Source organism: Apteryx rowi, unplaced genomic scaffold (assembly GCF_003343035.1).
Source record: "Apteryx rowi isolate R43461 unplaced genomic scaffold, aptRow1 scaffold_839, whole genome shotgun sequence".
Classification (NCBI taxonomy): Eukaryota; Metazoa; Chordata; class Aves; order Apterygiformes; family Apterygidae; genus Apteryx; species Apteryx rowi.
In genome coordinates, this window is record NW_020451137.1 from 115,924 (window position 1) to 133,996 (window position 18,073).

The window sequence follows — 18,073 nt, forward strand, 5'->3', positions numbered from 1 at the left end:
GGCTCGGCCCGGCGCGGCCTGTGGGCTCGGCCCTCCCGGCTGGCTGCTGCGGTCGGTGGCTCCATCCGGTCGCTCTCCGCCCTCGCAGGTAGGCCCGTCTCTGCGGAGAGGGCGGCAGCGCCGGCGGGCGCGGAGGTGCCGTTGGCCCTGCGGCCGCCCCGGCGGATCGGGCCCTGCCTCCGTGTCGGTGCTGGCGTTCGCCACCTCGCTGGCCGTCGGGCGAGTTGCTGCCTTGGTCTCCCTCTTTTCGGCGCCAGTCCCGGCCTTAGTGTGAACCCGGGCATCGCCGGGGGCGGGGGGAGGCTGCTCGGGAGAGCAGGCGGCCTGTGGGGTAGGGCGGACGGACATCCCCCAGGTCATCCCGCGCGGGCTTCTGGCCCATCGCCTCGCTGTCTGCCAAAGCCAGCAGATTTCAGCCTTGTGGAGAGCTTTGAGTCGTTTGCCTTCTGTGTATGTTTTCTGTGGAAATCGGTACTGTGCTGAAACAGCTGAGTAAGAAGGTTCTGGGAGATTTTAGGGAGCAGACGTATGTCATCAGAAGCCTGGGAAGCTGCTTAAATTTTGCCCAAACCAAGGCTGATGTGAAATCAGATACCACATAAATGTTTTCACAAATTAAAATGACATGCAGTGGAAATTCTTAAATGGTGATTTCAAATACTTGTAGACACTGTAATGCTCAAATGTTGAAATAAGATTGACTTTAGCTTTCATGTTTCTTTTGGGAATGATGCTATGAAGAAACCATGTAATTAGTGACAAGCAGATACGATTAAAATGATTTTTATTAAGCCCATTTTGTTTAATACAACTACTTAGCTGAATTTAAAAATGAAACAATAAAGAGACATAATACACAAGGATGCCTAAGAAATGCACTTGTGCTGTGAAAATTTCATTTGCTTTGTAATTGACAGTCTGCGGTGAGTCAGTATTAAGCTAACATCTCAAAATAGTGCTAGAAGGCACTGTTAGTGAAGGTGTTGTCTATGGAATAACACTTTCATAGAAGTAAAACAAAAAAACTAATAGGGTATTTTAAATGTTCTGGTCACTTGCAATTACATACTCTAGCCTTGTGTGCCTCTCTGGACATGATGTTTGGGGTGTCTAGGTAGACTGCTACAACAGATGATTGTATTTGGCTATATAATTTCTATTATGTGCTTATTATTACTTTACTAATTAGTATTTCTGATGTAAAATGATTGTGCAAAGTAGCAGTAGTCGTTAGAATAGCGACTTCTGCACTTGCACTGAATGGAACTTTTGCTTCTACTTTTGGATGAAGGCTACTATGCAAATGAGATTTAAGTATAATTAACAATTAGAAATGTTGAATTTAAATAACTAAAATGCTTGTTTAGTTTCTTAGTGATTTTTTTTTTCTCCTTTACTTTTCAGTACCCCAAGTGTAACCAAAAAATATGATTCATTGCCTTCTGCGCCAAACATCTTAAATATTTCATTTGCCATTTGGTCACCTGGCTTCAACTACAATGGTAAGTTATGATTCAAATAATATGTTTTCAGATGTCTTTTTCTCTAGTCTGCTAGCTGTGTGGGTGATGAGGAGGGAGAATGTTATTAATGTTTATCATCATCTTGGATATTTGATTTTTACTTAGCACTCTTGAGTTTCCATCAATCCTTTTTTCAGTGATGTCTTTCTTTGTAGCTTGTGTATATTGCTCCTAAACACTTAATTACTGTCCAGTGCATCATAGGAATTACTATATAAAGCTAGTGGTGTGTTTTCAACCATGACTGGTGTTAGACAATTAATCATGAAGTATAAATCCTGCCTCCACTTACCTTTTTAGTATTCTTCTGTTCACAGGTGATATGGATTTTCTCTGATGTCAAGCAATCAGTGAATAGAATATCTGAAATCATGGGATTATCCCATGAATGTTTGATATAGTCATATAAACACCTAAACACTTTAAAATGTAAATGTTCTGTAGCGTTAGGTTCTAATGAGTAATAGCACACTATCAGTGTGTGCTTTTTTTTCCTGAAGAACAGGTAAGAAATTCTGTTGTAGAGATATTGTAGGTAAAAGATAATAAGCCTGAATAAGTATTTTCCTGTATATTTCTTCATTTCTTTGTTTAGTATGCTTCTCTTCCCTGAATTCTATTCTAAAGTATGAAATAACATGCCTAGTCTGTACTGGAGATAGCTCATATGCCTGCTTTTTGAGGTTTGAATAAAAGTATTTTATGAACAGTTGAAAGGGATGGGTGTAAACTGAAGAAACAGAAATATATTTGTAGGGAGAAATACCTACTCAAGAGTTTCTAAGCATTATTGGAGAGTGGAAGATTCTCCAGAGTGTTTCTTTATACCGTTTGAATAGCATAGCCTATTTAAATAGTTCTGGCTGTGAGGATTACGTATTAGTTATTAAGTAATATCTTTTTTTACTTTTGTTAGAGCTTATCACATCTTTATTTTTGAGGACCTTATCCACCTGTCATTGAAGTTAATGCATTGCTTCTCATTAATTTACCTGGAGTTGAATCAAGCCCTAAGCATTCTCCTGCAATACTTTAGTTCTTAGTATCTTACAAGAAAAGCTAAAAGACTTACTCTCACCTGTTTTGTGTCAATATAACAGCATGTACAACTGCATAGCTAGTTGAATTATGGAACTGTTCCAGATGAAAAACCAGCTCAGCTAGACCAGCTTCTGTGGGTGTTTTGTGGACTGCAGTCAGTGATCTGGTTCATTTAGCAGCTGCACAAAGTTATTCCAGCACAAAGTAGGTGGCAGAGCTAGAATAAGTGGCAGAGGACAAATACGAGGGATCAAGGGAGACTTTTTTTTTTGGCAGCAGTGCTTGCTTATGCTGGCTTGAAGTATTTGTCATACTTTAGTCCAGGAACTCATTATTCTATCTGTGAAGTTGTTTCTTTTTGAAATACATATATATTCATCTGCAAATGCACTGAAGTGATAGACATCCCAAAAGGATTGAATCAATTAAAATAAATGTTATCAGGTATACCATGGGATATAGAGAAGCTTTTGCAAGGATTTCAGTGTGCTGTCCTAGGATCAGGCATGCTACTTAGCCTACCTTGGAGGAAATCTGGAGTGGAGGCTGCATTTATTTCTCAGCTGCCTAATAATAAATCATTAAAAATTCTTCCCAAGGAACATTGTATTGTGCAGAGAAGTAACTTTCTGAGTCTGGGAATTTTCATTTCCATTGTGTAGAAAAATAACTATTCTAATACTTTGGCATCGGTGTCTGAGCACTGAATGTTTTATTTCTGGACTACTGTTCAAGAATACCTTTTCCATTACTACTGTCTTTATTTCATACTTGTACCTGCCTACTCCTTCTGTTGTATTAACAGCCAGGTTAAGAAAAGAGAAAAGGTTTTCTATTTGTTGCCCATAACTTTTGATTAACATTTGTCAGTACCTTTATTAGGCATGGTTTCTATTCCTGCTTTTATTTCTAATTTTCTGTCATTGTTCTAACACCTCATTATTTGGTCAAAACTTTGCAAGTGTAGACGCTTGGCAGTGCGCTTAATGACCATTAATGCACTTACATGATGTTTCGGCTGCCAAGTTTACTATGTGCCAAACAATGTTCTAAAAATTATTTAATATCAATAGTAACAGAGTTTAATGCAAGGTTATATAATTAATTAACATACTTTCTAAGAAAGCTGTTTATAATTCTTGCAGCAACAAGCTTTAGAACTGGCATTGGATCGTGCAGAGGTAAGGAGTAGCTAAGTTATTTGCACATAAACAACGTATTGGGCGCATACTTAAATATTACGGTTCTGTATTTCTTGTAAAAAAGGGGGGGGGCACAGGGCACGTGTGTGTGTGTGTACACATATATATATATAATCACAAATACATGTAACACTGGCTTTGCAAAATTTTTGCTAAAATTGCTAGGCCAGGCATTTATCTCTTTCCAAACATATTGAGAATGTCGGGTGCAATGATGATAAAGCATGCAAGACTGTTTTTCTTCAAAAACACAGCAAATCTATGTGCTGTGAAATAAGCAGAGCTGTATAGTGATAATTCACTCCAAAATCAGAGGTAGCAGACAGAAATGTATGGCAAAATCTTGATTGTGTTGTTAAGGGTAGCCCAGTTAGGACAAAGAGGCAGATGCTTTTACATTCAGGTTCTTTTATGCTGACATGTGATGTAATGCTTACCTTGATCACTTTTATGGGAAATATATTTCCGAGGGAGACCTGTCTTCACTGAAATTCTAAACTAAAGTGTTAATAAAAATACTTGAGATAAACATTTAGGGAAAGTTTGTTAGAATATAAACTACCTTTAACTGGTATGGTATCATGAGTAGCACTCCTTTTTTAATTAAAATGTTTAATGTACATAAATTGCTTTTATAATACATGGCTCTATAAATTAGTGAAACATAGCACTGGTGCAAGAGACAAGGAGAAAAATAAACTTTAAGTTGATTATGTTGATGAGTACTTGATACATAAATATTGTTGAGCCAATGCACTTAAATTTGACTGTATTGACCTAAATTTGACTGTAACATGATAACTTCAGTAAACAAGGTGTCTGTAAGTAGTTACTACTATAATTACAAAATGTAGGTATAGATCAAGACTTTGAATGCAGCTCATTCCATGGCCATGAAGTGCTGTATTTCATAGTCAAAATGAGAATTGCTTTCTTGTTGATGAATGTAACATACAGTAGATCACATTTAGTACGTTTTTGACGGTCATTTACCATAATGATGGTAATTATTTACTGTTTACATAGAAGAATGTCTGATAATAATCTAAAGCAGTTTGATAGCAAAAATTAAACTTCTTTTTAATGCAAGTATTATCTTTTGGTTTACCTTTCTTTTCCAGTATATCATTGAAAGTGCCCGTCAGAGACCTCCCAAACGAAAATATTTATCCAGTGGAAGGTAGCAAATATTTCAGTATTTAGTTTTTGATTGTATTTCTTTTAATTTATTTTTTTTACATTCAGCTTTTTTAATTACAGAAAATCTGTATTTCAAAAACTCTATGATTTGTATATAGAAGAATGTGAAAAAGAGCCTGAGATAAAGGTAAGTGGAAATTGCGAAGCAGCTTTGCATTGCTGCTTAAACAGGCAAATGCAGACTTTTTTTAAAAAACACCACTGCTATTCCATTTCTTTAAAAAAAAAAAAAAAACCTCTGGTAACTGTGGTAGTTACCTAAGGCTAGGATTGCAATAGGAAAGATTAATGACTTCTGTGGACTGAACTGACTGTGTAACTTAATAGTGTTATCTTAGTACAATCTGAAGTTAAAACAGGGTGGTGGGAGGGCTGATGACTACCTGGTAATCCCAAATCTGTTTTTAAAGGCAATAAAATGAAAGAGAAACAGATGACTGAAGCTTGTGCTGTGGTATTCTTGAGCTGCTTTTCTGTATGTGAAATATCAAGCAATTACAAAGGAACAGTCTAGAATGGAGAGATGTATATAACAAGTTTAATATAATACAGACAGGCAGTGCTATTAAAATAACTGAATAATAAATAGCAGGGCCTACACTGGCATGAGTGACCTGTCCATTCTGTTTTAATCTTCCTTCACTGAAGTCAGTTGAGAGCAAGTTCAGGACCAGTGTCAATGCCACCTGCATTATTGTCAGTATTGCTGTTTCTGAACTGCATGCTTAGTATGGCTGCCATGGAAAAAATACATGGAAAATCTTTTAGAATCTATGCTCTGTTGTAAATTCACATTGATTTCTGGGATAGCTGATGAGTTGTTGAGACATTCTGTTAATATTAGAAGAGAGTGAGTGAGTGAGACTGTGAGTATAAAAATGGACTGAGAAGGATGAGCTCTGGAAACTGTTACATTGCTGTTTCCCACAGTAAAATAAAAACCCATGAGATATTACAGTTGCTGAACACCTGTAACACTTTTGGGTGACTGATTTAGTTGGTATTAATTAACATATGATGCTGTCTTGTATCACAAATGCAAATGAGATATTAATCTTTTCACCTCTGCGTTTTACTTAAAACATCAATAGTGAATGGATAACAAGGTGTTCAAACAGCAGGGAGAAGATTGGGCTTACAAGACTCTTCTGTGAAGGAAAGTTTTCTGTATGCTTCTTTCTTAGAATCTTTTCTGTTTGTGCATATGCACACTAAAAGGAGAACTAACTATGCTGTTAGTCAGGGTGCAATCATGAAAGCATTTCATAGTAGTGAAAGTTTCAGAACACTGTTAATGAAAGTCACTGGAATTCAATAGTTTGAATTCCATGTTGGACTATGCAGAAATAATAAAGCATGTATCTGCTACTTTGCTGTAAAAATGCTGGTAGCTGTGGGGGGATGAGTAATGATGATGCATGAATAAACACTACCAGATAATGGTGATCTTCAGGGTTTTTTTCATCCTTGATTAATCTCTGATTGTGATGAATGTTAAGCAGGGTTAGATGTGTTTGGGAAATTGTGTAAAACATCATCCGCGCATCTTTCTGTATTTGAAGAAAATGTAAATAACTTGCATGTGTAAGGTGAGGAGATGACTGCAAGAATGCACTTTAAAGCTAACAGACTTTAAGCCAACAGTATTGTGTAAATTCAATCTAGAAAAAATTATGTTAAATAATACTTCTGAAACTGAAAAGGGTTTTTTTGCCTCCATTACAGCAAATTCATGGCTCTTGTGCTTTACTAGCCACATTAATACTCATCTCTTTTGGAATGGCAGCCTACGGACTGATATGTCAAGTTACATCTTAGTGGAAGCACACTCGGCTCTTAGTTGCCATCTTCTTTCAGGTCCAGTTTAGGTTCAGCTAGGTCACAAACATCCTTAGGCTTCRGTTTATACCCTGTATTTTGTCACAAAAAAAATTATGTCTCCTCAAGTTGTATGGATTGTTTTTCAGTCAGTACATAAGAAATTCTGCTTTGCTCCTTCTGCTTCCTGAAAGAAAAATGCTTAGCAGTGTTCATGCAATTAATCTGTAAGTAGCTGATAATTGTGTTAAAGATAAGTGAAGACTGAATCATGGTATCTTTGACACTATTGACCAGACTATGCAGAGAGTAAGAAAGAAATTCTTCTTGGCATGAAGAAACCTTCCCATATCAGCTTTAAAAATGTGAAATCATTTAAAATATCAAAATGAAAGCTTTTTTTTATCTTGATATTCTGCAAATTGTAGAGAAATGATAAATAATGCCTGGTTATTTCATTTATGCTTAATGGATAATTGATATCTGACTTATTATGAAGAGAACAAAAATAGCAAATAATTTTTATGCTAGTTAGGTTAGAGGTTGGTCCCATATAATCAATCATATTTCATCTTCCTTCATGTACAAAGTAGCCATATAACTTCCTTTGTGAATTCCTGTATTGAGCCTGTTGACTTGTTTCACAGTTAGCTGTACTGCTGTCATATCTTGGAGTCTGTAAGTAATGCCATCCGGGTGGGATATTTGATTGAGATTCCCCCCTCCAAGAAAAAAAAATAATAATAGATTTCTATATATGGTTTACTTTAACCATTTTAGGCACTGTAGACCTTAAAGCAACCTGAACTACATGACTGTAAAAGGGATATTTCAATTCCCCCTCCTATTGCCCTGATCTATACCTAAAAAAACAGATATGCCATTTGGAGAAATTTATCCTAAAACTGATTCTTAACTGTTTACCCTGAAGGAAATATTCTGAAATACTTTGAATATAAAATTTGTAATCTCACTTTGAATAGGTCTTGGCCTCTCAAAATTCTTCCTTAAATTATTTATAGAAGAAAACACTGAATAAGACATCTGTTCCCTGAAAATAGGAAATGCTGTGTACTTTTTTTTAAAAGGTCAAAAACCTGAGTGTCTTTCTGTTGTTTCTTTTGCATGGAATGCAAATGGAATGGAATAAGACAGTATTTTTTGCTTATTTTGGAACAAGATCTGTACAGTGAAATCTATTAGCCTTTAAGATTTTGAGAAAATGATTGTACCAAAGTTGCAATGGCTGTTAAATTTTATTTTAAACAGAAAACTCCATGCAATAGAAATAACATGATTGATCTGAGTCTGACATGACATAATAAAACCTAAATTCTGTTTTTTCTAATTCCTGAAAATCAGAGAAGCTATAAATTTATGCAGATTGTGTAATGCTGAACACAGCCAAACTCTTGTCAATAGACAAGTTATTCAGTTGTCAAGCCCTGCAGAAAGTAAAAGAAGTGGTATCCGGTCTGTTCTTGTACCTTCTGTGCATTTGTAAAGTGGCGCTGGCATTAATGAAATATGTCTTCAGTCACAGGGAGAACCTGAGATGTTTTTTATACTTGCACTTCACAAACATATAATAAGCTATGAGAGCTTTTTTTAAGAAAGTGATCTGTTTGGTGGTTGTTGTGGTTTTTTTTTTTTTTTTTTTGGTCATAAAGGCGAGTGGGGAAAATCCATTTCAAATGCTACAGTGAGAGGACAAGAGAAGCAGTGATAATCATAAACCATAGTTTTATTTGTGTAACTTGTGCACCATCCAAGGATAAGGTGTTAAAGTCGCATTTCACTCATAGCCAAGGGTAGAAGAATTACAAGCATAATATAAAATTACTACTTCAGTTTTGTTAGGTGGGAATGGTCAGTATTGTTTCTTCAGTGGTAGGAATCAGAAGTCACTGCAAGAGAAGGAGAGCACCTGCACCTTTCCTGTGCTGCCTTCCAGCTGTCATGCAGTCACTGCTGCATGCGTGTTCAGGGAGGGAAGAGGGCTGTCTTTGTGTGGATGAAGTCAGCGAGGGTCAGCAACATCAGCCAGCAGAGCAAAGCAGCTGACCTGGTTGCTTGGTGTCTGAACTCTTGCAATGTACGCTGTGGTGAATGCTTAAGAAAAATAATATGCCCCAGTCAGTCAATCTTAAAAATGTTTCCAGTCAACATCTGACCTAATGTTTAGTATCAGCTCTGAGCTACTATCTCCAGTAGCCAGCTTAAAGGAGAAAGCTGATGATGTGGTTATAAAACTTTTCATGCTTACTGAAGCACGACTCTTGTCCCCATTTATTGAAGTTTTACACTTAAAACACTAATGTTTACTCTGATTTCTTGGAGAGGCACTACATTTTAAAATAGGTTTATATCTTAACAATTTCTATTCAGAACAGACAATATGAATGCAGTGTCAGAAACGTGTGATGGTCCACTATTCTTTCCTCTCCCTGATTTCCCCTGTTAGCTCCCTCCCTCCCCCCTCCCCCCCCCCAAAAAAAAACGGGGTGGGGGGGAGGCAAAACCTCCCAGGCCATACTGGTCTACTGTTACCAATCAAAAATGAATAAAAAACAAAACCGTAAGATGTTGTTCATTGAATAAATTTAAATTAATTTGATTAACTGAATTAAATTATATTTACAAATGAATTGCCATTATATTTGTTACTTAACAGTTGTTACGAGCAGCAGCCTTCTGTAAAAAATAAATCTCTCCACTACAGTATTTATTGTACACATGGACAAATTTCTGGAAGAAGGTGTATTGTTTATTTAGAAATTCTCCAAGTGGTTATTAGTCAATAGAAATTATTCAGTGCCTGTATTTAGCATGGAATAATAATCTTAATTGACTGATCAGTTTTCTTCAGCTCATGAGAATAGAAAAGCTGAATTAGAAATGTCAGTGTTATTAGTAACAGCCTCCAGAAGCATTATTAATTCTGTTCTAATGACAGAAGAATAGACTTTTTTTTATTTTTGATTGCTTTACAGATGTTTAAGTAGTCCAGATTATTATGTAAGTGTTTTGAAATCTGCATATTTGAGTTTAAATTGCTGTTAACCTTTCTTGCATAACATGGTCACTTTTTTCTAAATGACGTCTTGCAGAATTCCCATGTTCCTTTCTGCCCTCCTAAGTAAAACCCCTTGTTAAGTGAATGGAGAATTCTAGTGTGAAAAGTATTAATTATCCAACACTGAAAATAATTCTTCTCCATCAACAGAAGACCGATGGATGTTTGTTGACAAATCCTTTTAAAGAGACAAAACTTTAGGCTAACCGTGGCAAACTAACAGTTCAGTCACCGTCACTTACTGCTGCTATGTTTCTCTTGCATGGGTGGGAATACCACTTGTAGTTTGTTACGTTTCCTCTAAAGTCTTCTTTACTAGCAAATGTTAAGAGGTAAATGATGTCAGAGTAATGGAGTGCTAACTTTGCTTTCAAATGGCAATGATTGTGCTCCCAGCTGTTTCACAGTGTGTCTAAGTGAAGGCTCTATAGCTGTTCCCCTACTCAGTGATGTGACTGAAAATTGAAGCAGTGCACATGCAGTCTCCTGTATTATAGTGGAGGTCTGTGGGGTTAGTAGGAGTCTTAACTGAAGAAGATTTTACAGAACAAGCTGCATCTCCAGATCCATATGCGAGGATTTGGCTGACTTTACCTTTATTGTTGCCAGAACATGTTTTCCCTCCCCTCTCCTCCAGGTCTTTCCCCATGAATTCCCCAGAATTTCTATGTTGTTTCATATTTCTGTGTTAGTTCCATGTTATTTCTAAGCTGTAAAAGGTAGTATGATGTTCTTGCCATCATTCGTGATGCATGGGAAAGAGTTAGCTCTTGGCAATGGTACCAAAACTCGTTAGGAGGAAATAAAAGATTTTTCTCCTTTTGTTGTGCATACCTTTTTAAAATTACATTGACATTCTTTCTTTCCTGTTTTGTTTTATTTTGGAGAGAGAGCGCTTTTTCTCTTAGGAGTAACCTCCCTAGGAGAAGTGATTCTGCCCTCTGTCTTACTAGCATTTCTTGTCCTTATTTGTTCAAAAAGGCAGAGATAGCACACTACTACTTAGTGGGTATGTGTGAAATGTGCCCAACCAATGTTGGGCACGCTAAGTAGCACACACAGGATACCCTCCAGTGAATAGATCCACCCAGTCCTCATGTTCAGTGATGGAGTCAAGTCTCCAACCAGAAGGTGTAAAAGTTATCTGAAGTTTAGAGAACATCGTTTTTCTTGTGAAGAGGGCTTTTAAAATGTTTAGAATTGTCATACTTGCACTGGCTGTTGGAAATATATTCATTCGTTTTAAAAATCTGTTATTTATAGAAAAGATCTTTCTTAAAATTAATGAAATAGTCTCTGCAGCTGCTAGATGAGATTTCAACAAATACAGACAAGGCAGTGCAATTAAGGAAGCTTCCAAATGCTGTAATTCTGCATTTTAATTCTGAAAGGAAATGTTTGCTTCTGTTAGAAATATTCAAAAATATTAAATTTTTTTTTGTTCTTAGCAATGTATAATTGTATAAATGATCCACGTATAAATGACACAATAGTGCACAGTAGATTTACAGCATTAATAAGAATGATCCTGTGATACAGTTGTATTGTCTATGGACCTGTAATTAATGCTTTTTTTTAAATTGAAATGAATGATTTTCCAAAAAACAAGTCTTGTGTGCCTAAGTATATTCATTAACATATATGCATACTTTGTTGAATACAACCAAATTGAATTTAACTGAGTCTGTTTAGATACTTGCTTTAACATTAATCTCAATAGTATTCAGATTCTAATGATTGTTTTATTGCCAATAATTACTTGATAGTATTATGTTCATGAGCAATGTTTACTTTTAAAGCAGAAGCTGAGGCGAAATGTGAATTTACTTGAGAAGCTGGTTATGCAGGAGACATTGTCATGTCTGGTAGTGAACCTCTATCCAGGAAATGAGGGTTATTCACTGATGCTCAGGGGAAAAAATGGTTCAGGTAACATTTCTGCTATTTAATTTTTAAAAATATTCAGAATTCTCTATAAACTGTTAGAACAAGTTGTTGTAGTTTCCTGCATTTAACTGGTTTGCATTTGTTTTGCTTCTAACATATCACCTGTACAAATCGGTACCTGAATTAAAAATTTGCATAATGCTGTAAGGTGCTTGTAGATGGGCTCTGTATCAATACAGTGTAAAGTAGTTGGTATGAGTCGTCTTGATAACCTTCATCTTTATATTCTAATGTGTGTTTATCCTGGGGCAAGCTTTTATACGGTTAGCGGATCTTAACTCTAGCCTGTCCCAGCTTCTTGGTTTTGAGGTTTTTTTGTTTTTGTTTTTTTTTCCTTTCCCCAATATTAGTTATCGTAGCAAGTCCTTGTTACTAAGAATCCCATCGAAACCCCATTTTCTCTCCAGTATTGCTCAGCCACTTCCACTCTCTTATTTCCCCTCAGCTTCCCATCAGTTGTCTTTTTTTCCAGGCTTCCTTACCTGAGTTTCTCTCATTTCAGGTTCCTTCTCTCAAACTCTTCCCCCCCCCCCCCACTGACTCCCTATATCTAGGTCAGACTAAAGCATCTGCATTCCAGTTTAGTTGCCTCTTCATGCCACCCAATACTGTGTGACATGCCATATGAGCATAAAGTAAATCATTTGAGAGCAAAAATTTGGTCCTATTGAGCTGTAAAGGTGTGTTGCCTTTTAGCACAGTAAGAGCTAAATCAAGCCCTGGAAACAGAAATGGAAATGGCAAGCCTATGTGTCAAGCTTGTTTTAAATTTCACCTTGTTCAAGTCTGAACTGAAAGGCAAAAGAAAAGCAGTATGTTTTGTTTAAATTCAGATTCTGAGACCATTCGGCTGCCTTATGAGGAAGGAGAACTGCTTGAATATTTGGATGCAGAGGAGCTACCACCTATTCTGGTTGATCTTCTGGAAAAATCTCAGGTGTGAAAGTTTGTTTTTGGAAAGAAGTCATGCTTTGTACCCAGATAGGCTTTGATCTTGGAATGCTTCTTATGGATGTTTCCAAAGACGTAACACAGAAAGCTTGTGCATTTGGGGCCATATTATTTTATGCCCACAATAAATATTTTCATGATATCCAGAACAAATAATTTGTAAGTATTAGGGAGAAAGAGATAGAAGAGACATTGCTATCGTTTACACTGACAGACCACTAGGATTCTGTGCTCTTGCAAAATGTTCTTTGTTGCTATGAAGTATGCGACATGAATTTCTTAAAATTACATTTCTGGCATATGAAAATACAATGTTTGAGACATGGATTAGATCTGTCTAGGTATGTAGTAAAGACCACTGATCTTGATAAAATTAGTGAGTATTTTTAAGCATACTATCAATGAATAAGCACCATGGGTTTTATACAATACCTTAATAAGCAGAAGCAACTTCACAATTTGCACTGACTTGGCAGAAATTGCACTAACTAGCACTGAGGCTGAATTTTTCTTAAGTATATTCTGTTTATTAACCTTATTTACAGAGCAAAAATATGAATTCGTGATCAGTTACAATTGCATTTAACATTTTTTACAATAGTAACAAAGGTCAAAATGGTCTCAGGCATCAATCCTATCAGTTGTTTTTAGAACAAATATATAGCAAACTCCTTTTTGGAGAGGAGAGATGAGACAAGTTGGTAGATATTTGAGTATTCACACTTTTTTGTTTGTTTGTTTGTTTCAACTAGGTTAACATTTTTCATTGTGGGTGTGTCATAGCAGAAATACGTGACTATAGGCAGTCTGGTAACATGAAATCTCCAACGTACCAAAGCAAGCACATTCTTTTGCGTCCTACAATGCAGGTAAGAAGTGCCTCAAGTCATTCTTCACTGTTGCAGTAATTCCCGGACCAGATATAAACTGTTACTGAAAATATTATTTTGTTGAAAGATAACTATGATTCTGTCTTTCTCCTCAGACTTTAATTTGTGATGTGCATTCTATAACAAGTGACAACCACAAATGGACACAGGTGAGTCACCAGTTACTTTTAAGCTTTACAGTGATATAGTAAATGTACTTAATTAGTTTAATAAAATTGGATAAGCAGAAACTGATGATATTTTGGATTAATGAAAACTGTCGGATTGATGTGCATAGTGGTGCGTAGTAGGGGAACAAAAGATAACAGACCTAAGTTGAAATGAGAGGTTCAGACCGACTATACGGAAAATGTTTTTCACCATGAGGACAGTCAAGCAGTGGAACAGGCTGCCCAGAGAGGTTCGTCCAGAACCGCTCCATCATTAGTGGTTTTCAAGACCTGATGCTCTGAGCAATGTGGGCTGTCCTCAAAGCTGACTGTGCTTTGAGCAGGAGGTTGGACTAGAGACCTCCTGAGGCACCTTCCAACCTAAATTATCGTATAGTCTTACATCCCATGCTCCAGAGAGCTGCTGCATAGACTTGTTAATAGCAGCTTCCTACATGATACCACAGAAAACAATAGGAGTTGTTAAAAGCTCTGGTTTTGGTCATGCAGAATGACAGAATGTCTCTAATTAGTCTACCCTACTTCATTTATCTTCAACATATGGTTTCAGGGTGGTCCTTGGAATCTAATGATGCTGTTGCTCCTTTAGCAGCACTTACCTAATCATATTATTGCAACGAAGAATATTGTAAATGTTTAGGATTATGTAGTTAGTTAAATGCTGAAGAGCACAGTGCTCTCAAAGTGCTTGTTTGTATTTCGGAGGCACAATCATGCTCAAATTCATTTCAAATTGTAACCAGAAGTCCTGTGTAGATCATCTTTATGGAGTTGATTGCCAATCCATCAAGAAAAATCACTGGCAGGCAATTGATTTCATTGCCACTACTACTCTATAAAATATACTCTTCGGTAGGATCTCTTCTATGTTTAGAAATCTCACCCACAGCTCTGTAACTCTCATTAATGGATAGCGGTACTTATTAACTGCTTAACATATTTTTTTTGTTGTCGACTGTCCGCAGCAATCTTTTCAGCTTTCTGTAAGATAGTGTGTATGTGCATAGGTTTCTGTTAATTAGTATAGAAGTTTTCAGATTTATGTATTTATTAACAGCTGTATATGTTACAGGAGGACAAACTTCTACTTGAGAGTCAACTTATTTTGGCTACAGCAGAGCCTTTGTGTCTTGATCCTTCAATAGCAGTGACCTGCACCACCAACAGACTCCTGTACAACAAGCAGAAGATGAATACTCGCCCAATGAAACGGTAGCTTTCAATTTGTAGCATGTTAGGACTTTTTCAAATTTTATGGGGTGCTTCAATGAAAAATACAAGCAGTACTATACATCAAAACTTCGACTTCTTGTGTGCAGTGCTCAAATTCATATCTAGTTAAATTAAATACTAGGGGCAGTCGAGGAACTGTATTCTTTGAAGTGCTCTATTTTGTACTGTATTTCAATTAGTAATATATCCAGTAATACATGTATTTCTGTATATCAGAAAAATGCACACTTACTATTTTCTTAACATAATGAATTACGTTGCAGTTATGATCTTGTCTAGATTTTTGCTTAATTCAATGTAAGCTGAAGCAGATGGCAGCTTAGTAATGCGAAATATATGAATTGATATTTTGCTTATTGGTCTCTGATCCTTTAAAAGCTATGTACAAGTTTAACCCTAAATGAGGAAATCAAGGGGATTATTTATGCTTGAAATTAAGGCTACACTAAAGTATTGGCTTATTAGAACCACAGTAACTTTATAAGCAATGTGGAATACATTATATACAAAATGTCACTCTTGTGCTTGGTTGTTCACTTTTTTCCATGAAAGCTTGAAATGGTTGGCATTTTTTTAGTGTAAAAAAAAAAAAAAGTGCATTCATTCTGTAGAATGTTAAAGTACTAATAGTCTGTTAGAATTACCAAAATATATTTAAAACTAGATATGCACTGAAATATTATGCTCCTGTACAATTGTGTGTGTGTGTATATATATATATATATATATATATATATATATATATAATTGTAAATAGAGAAATTGTTCATTGACCACTAAGTTTTAATTTTAAGGACAGCTGGATCAATCTGTTAGGAAAAATATGCAGAGGTCTTAAATGATTGTCCAGGATAGTATTAATGTACTGAAGAATTCTGTGTGAGACAAAGAATGCAGGATAGTACAAAAACAACACAATAACTATAACTCTCTAGGTACGTAAGCAGTACACGGGTCTTTTGGCAGAACTGAAATCTCTGACAGTATAGCAATTTTACAAGCTTGGTAACTTTGTAGATAGTTACTCATTTTGACAATGATCTTCCATTATGTATTTCAAAAATATATCACAGATTCTTAGCTGAAGTACGTGAACAGAATATTAATACTTTTTAAAATCTGAAGTCAAGAGTTTGAGTTATACAGTATAGTCAAGAAAAACAATTTTAAATGAATGTTTCAGAACCTTTCTTTTAGTCTCAATGTAAATAGTACTTTCCTGCATATTTTTGTGTTTGTATATAGGCAAAGGGGTATTTGATTTTCATGTTTTTTCAAGCTCATCTATCATTTTACCATAGGTGCTTCAAAAGATACTCCAGGTCATCTCTGAACAGGCAGCAGGAGGTGGCTCATTATTCAACTCCACCTCAGCTTAGACTACTTGACTACTTACAGAAAAGAAAGGAGAGGAAAGGAGCCCAGCAGTATGACCTCAAAATTTCTAAAGCTGGAAATGTAAGTGCATTAAGACTTGGGTGGGTGAACTTTTAACTATTTATTTTAAATATTTCATATGTTAATACCGCTTTGTTCTTGTTCATCTTTCAGTGTGTAGATATGTGGAAACAGAACCCTTGCTACTTGACTGCACCTTCTGAAGTGGATGTAAGTTCTGATGTTACCAAGATCGATGATTGTTGTATTGTATGAAGAAGGAAATGACTAAGAGTGTCCAGTATCAAATAATGCTAATTTTTAAAAATGGGAATGACTGTAACATTTGAAATAGCTTTTCCTGTACTGTAAGGTATAAATATAAGCTAGACCACATTGGAATACGTTGCAATTTTAACATGATGGTTTGGATGAAATAAACAGTGCAAAGTGACCTTCAGTATTGTCCAGCTGTGAGGTGAATGAGCACACCTGTTTGAAGTTTTCTGATGATATAAAAAATAGAAACAGAAATGAGGTAAATTATTTTAAAATTAGTCACTTTGCTTGGTAGAAATTCCTTACGTTTTTTGACATGTTACCACACAAGAGGACATGATATTTTCAATAATTTAATGTTTTTATATGGAGAAATTCTGATTTGGAACTCTTGCGTTCAATCTATATGTGCATATAAGGGAAAGTAATCCAGAAGTATTCTTCTTTCAGGGACTTAGACATTCTTGGGTTTTGGTACTGCCAGAATATATTCTATTAGTATATGGATGGGACTAAAAGAGATTGTAGTTTCGGCCCAAATGTAGATTGGGCTTAATAGAGCTAACAGGAGTGTGCTTTACATGTTTGAAATGATGCAGTTAGCTTATACAAACCTTCTTTCTCTTTGCTCTTCAACACCATTGTATCTGCCATGATCAGAGTTTAGGAGTTACTGCTGTTGTCAAATTTCTTAACCATTCCACATTGTGGGCAGTGGTTTAAATCTGTAGTTTTAATCCATGTTTTCCACTTAACATTTTTGTTAAGTTTAATATAGCAAATATGGTATAACAGAACAAGTGTAAATCTCTGAAGGCTCTCTGATTCACTTTTCATAAATGCTGAACACAGAGGGGTGCTATAAGAAGTATGACATTATCTTTGGCTGTTTCTTGCACTCACTTTCTAAGAATCTGATGTTAGCCACTTTTCAAAACAAGGTGATGTGCTGTGTTAACTCTAAATCTGGCCTGAAAAGACTGTGTTTCTTTTCTAATATCTCCATTTTGTTTAAGGTGGAAAAATATGCCAAAGTGGAAAAGTCTATCAAGTCTGATGATTCACAACCAACTGTCTGGCCAGCACATGTGAGTAGTTTAAACCTTTGGCCAGTCTTTCCTGTCTCTGGTTAAAATGCCTCTTATTTCAACAAAATCTAAATAATCTGGGAATAATCTTCCCTTCTCCAGTTTAATCTTTCATGTGTTATAGAAATATGAAAAGGAGATTATTACAGAGACTTGTAATTGCATACAAAGCATCAGGCACATGATTAGTAAAAGCAGTAGTTTGCTGTTATTATTCATTGGAATGTAAAGTAAATAAAAATCTGTAAAGTTAGTTCATAAATCTTAATCTCAGTTTT

At 36.0% G+C, this 18,073-nt stretch overlaps 1 protein-coding gene across 8 annotated transcripts in view; it reads left to right on the forward strand.

Moving 5' to 3' along the window:
* SUPT20H (SPT20 homolog, SAGA complex component) overlaps positions 1–18,073 on the forward strand; it is a 38,073-nt gene that overhangs the window by 261 nt on the left and 19,739 nt on the right. For 5 of the 8 annotated variants that reach the window (XM_026089968.1, XM_026089969.1, XM_026089970.1 and 2 more), the window contains exons 2-13: positions 1,405–1,502; positions 3,710–3,745; positions 4,888–4,946; positions 5,027–5,093; positions 11,660–11,789; positions 12,641–12,744; positions 13,511–13,627; positions 13,744–13,797; positions 14,891–15,030; positions 16,353–16,509; positions 16,603–16,659; positions 17,724–17,795. In XM_026089968.1, coding sequence (XP_025945753.1) covers positions 1,500–1,502; positions 3,710–3,745; positions 4,888–4,946; positions 5,027–5,093; positions 11,660–11,789; positions 12,641–12,744; positions 13,511–13,627; positions 13,744–13,797; positions 14,891–15,030; positions 16,353–16,509; positions 16,603–16,659; positions 17,724–17,795 — 996 coding nt within the window. In that variant the 5' untranslated portion in view covers positions 1,405–1,499. The remainder of the gene's footprint in view (positions 1–1,404; positions 1,503–3,709; positions 3,746–4,887; positions 4,947–5,026; positions 5,094–11,659; positions 11,790–12,640; positions 12,745–13,510; positions 13,628–13,743; positions 13,798–14,890; positions 15,031–16,352; positions 16,510–16,602; positions 16,660–17,723; positions 17,796–18,073) is intronic. The other 3 variants (XM_026089974.1, XM_026089975.1, XM_026089973.1) reach the window with 1 other exon arrangement.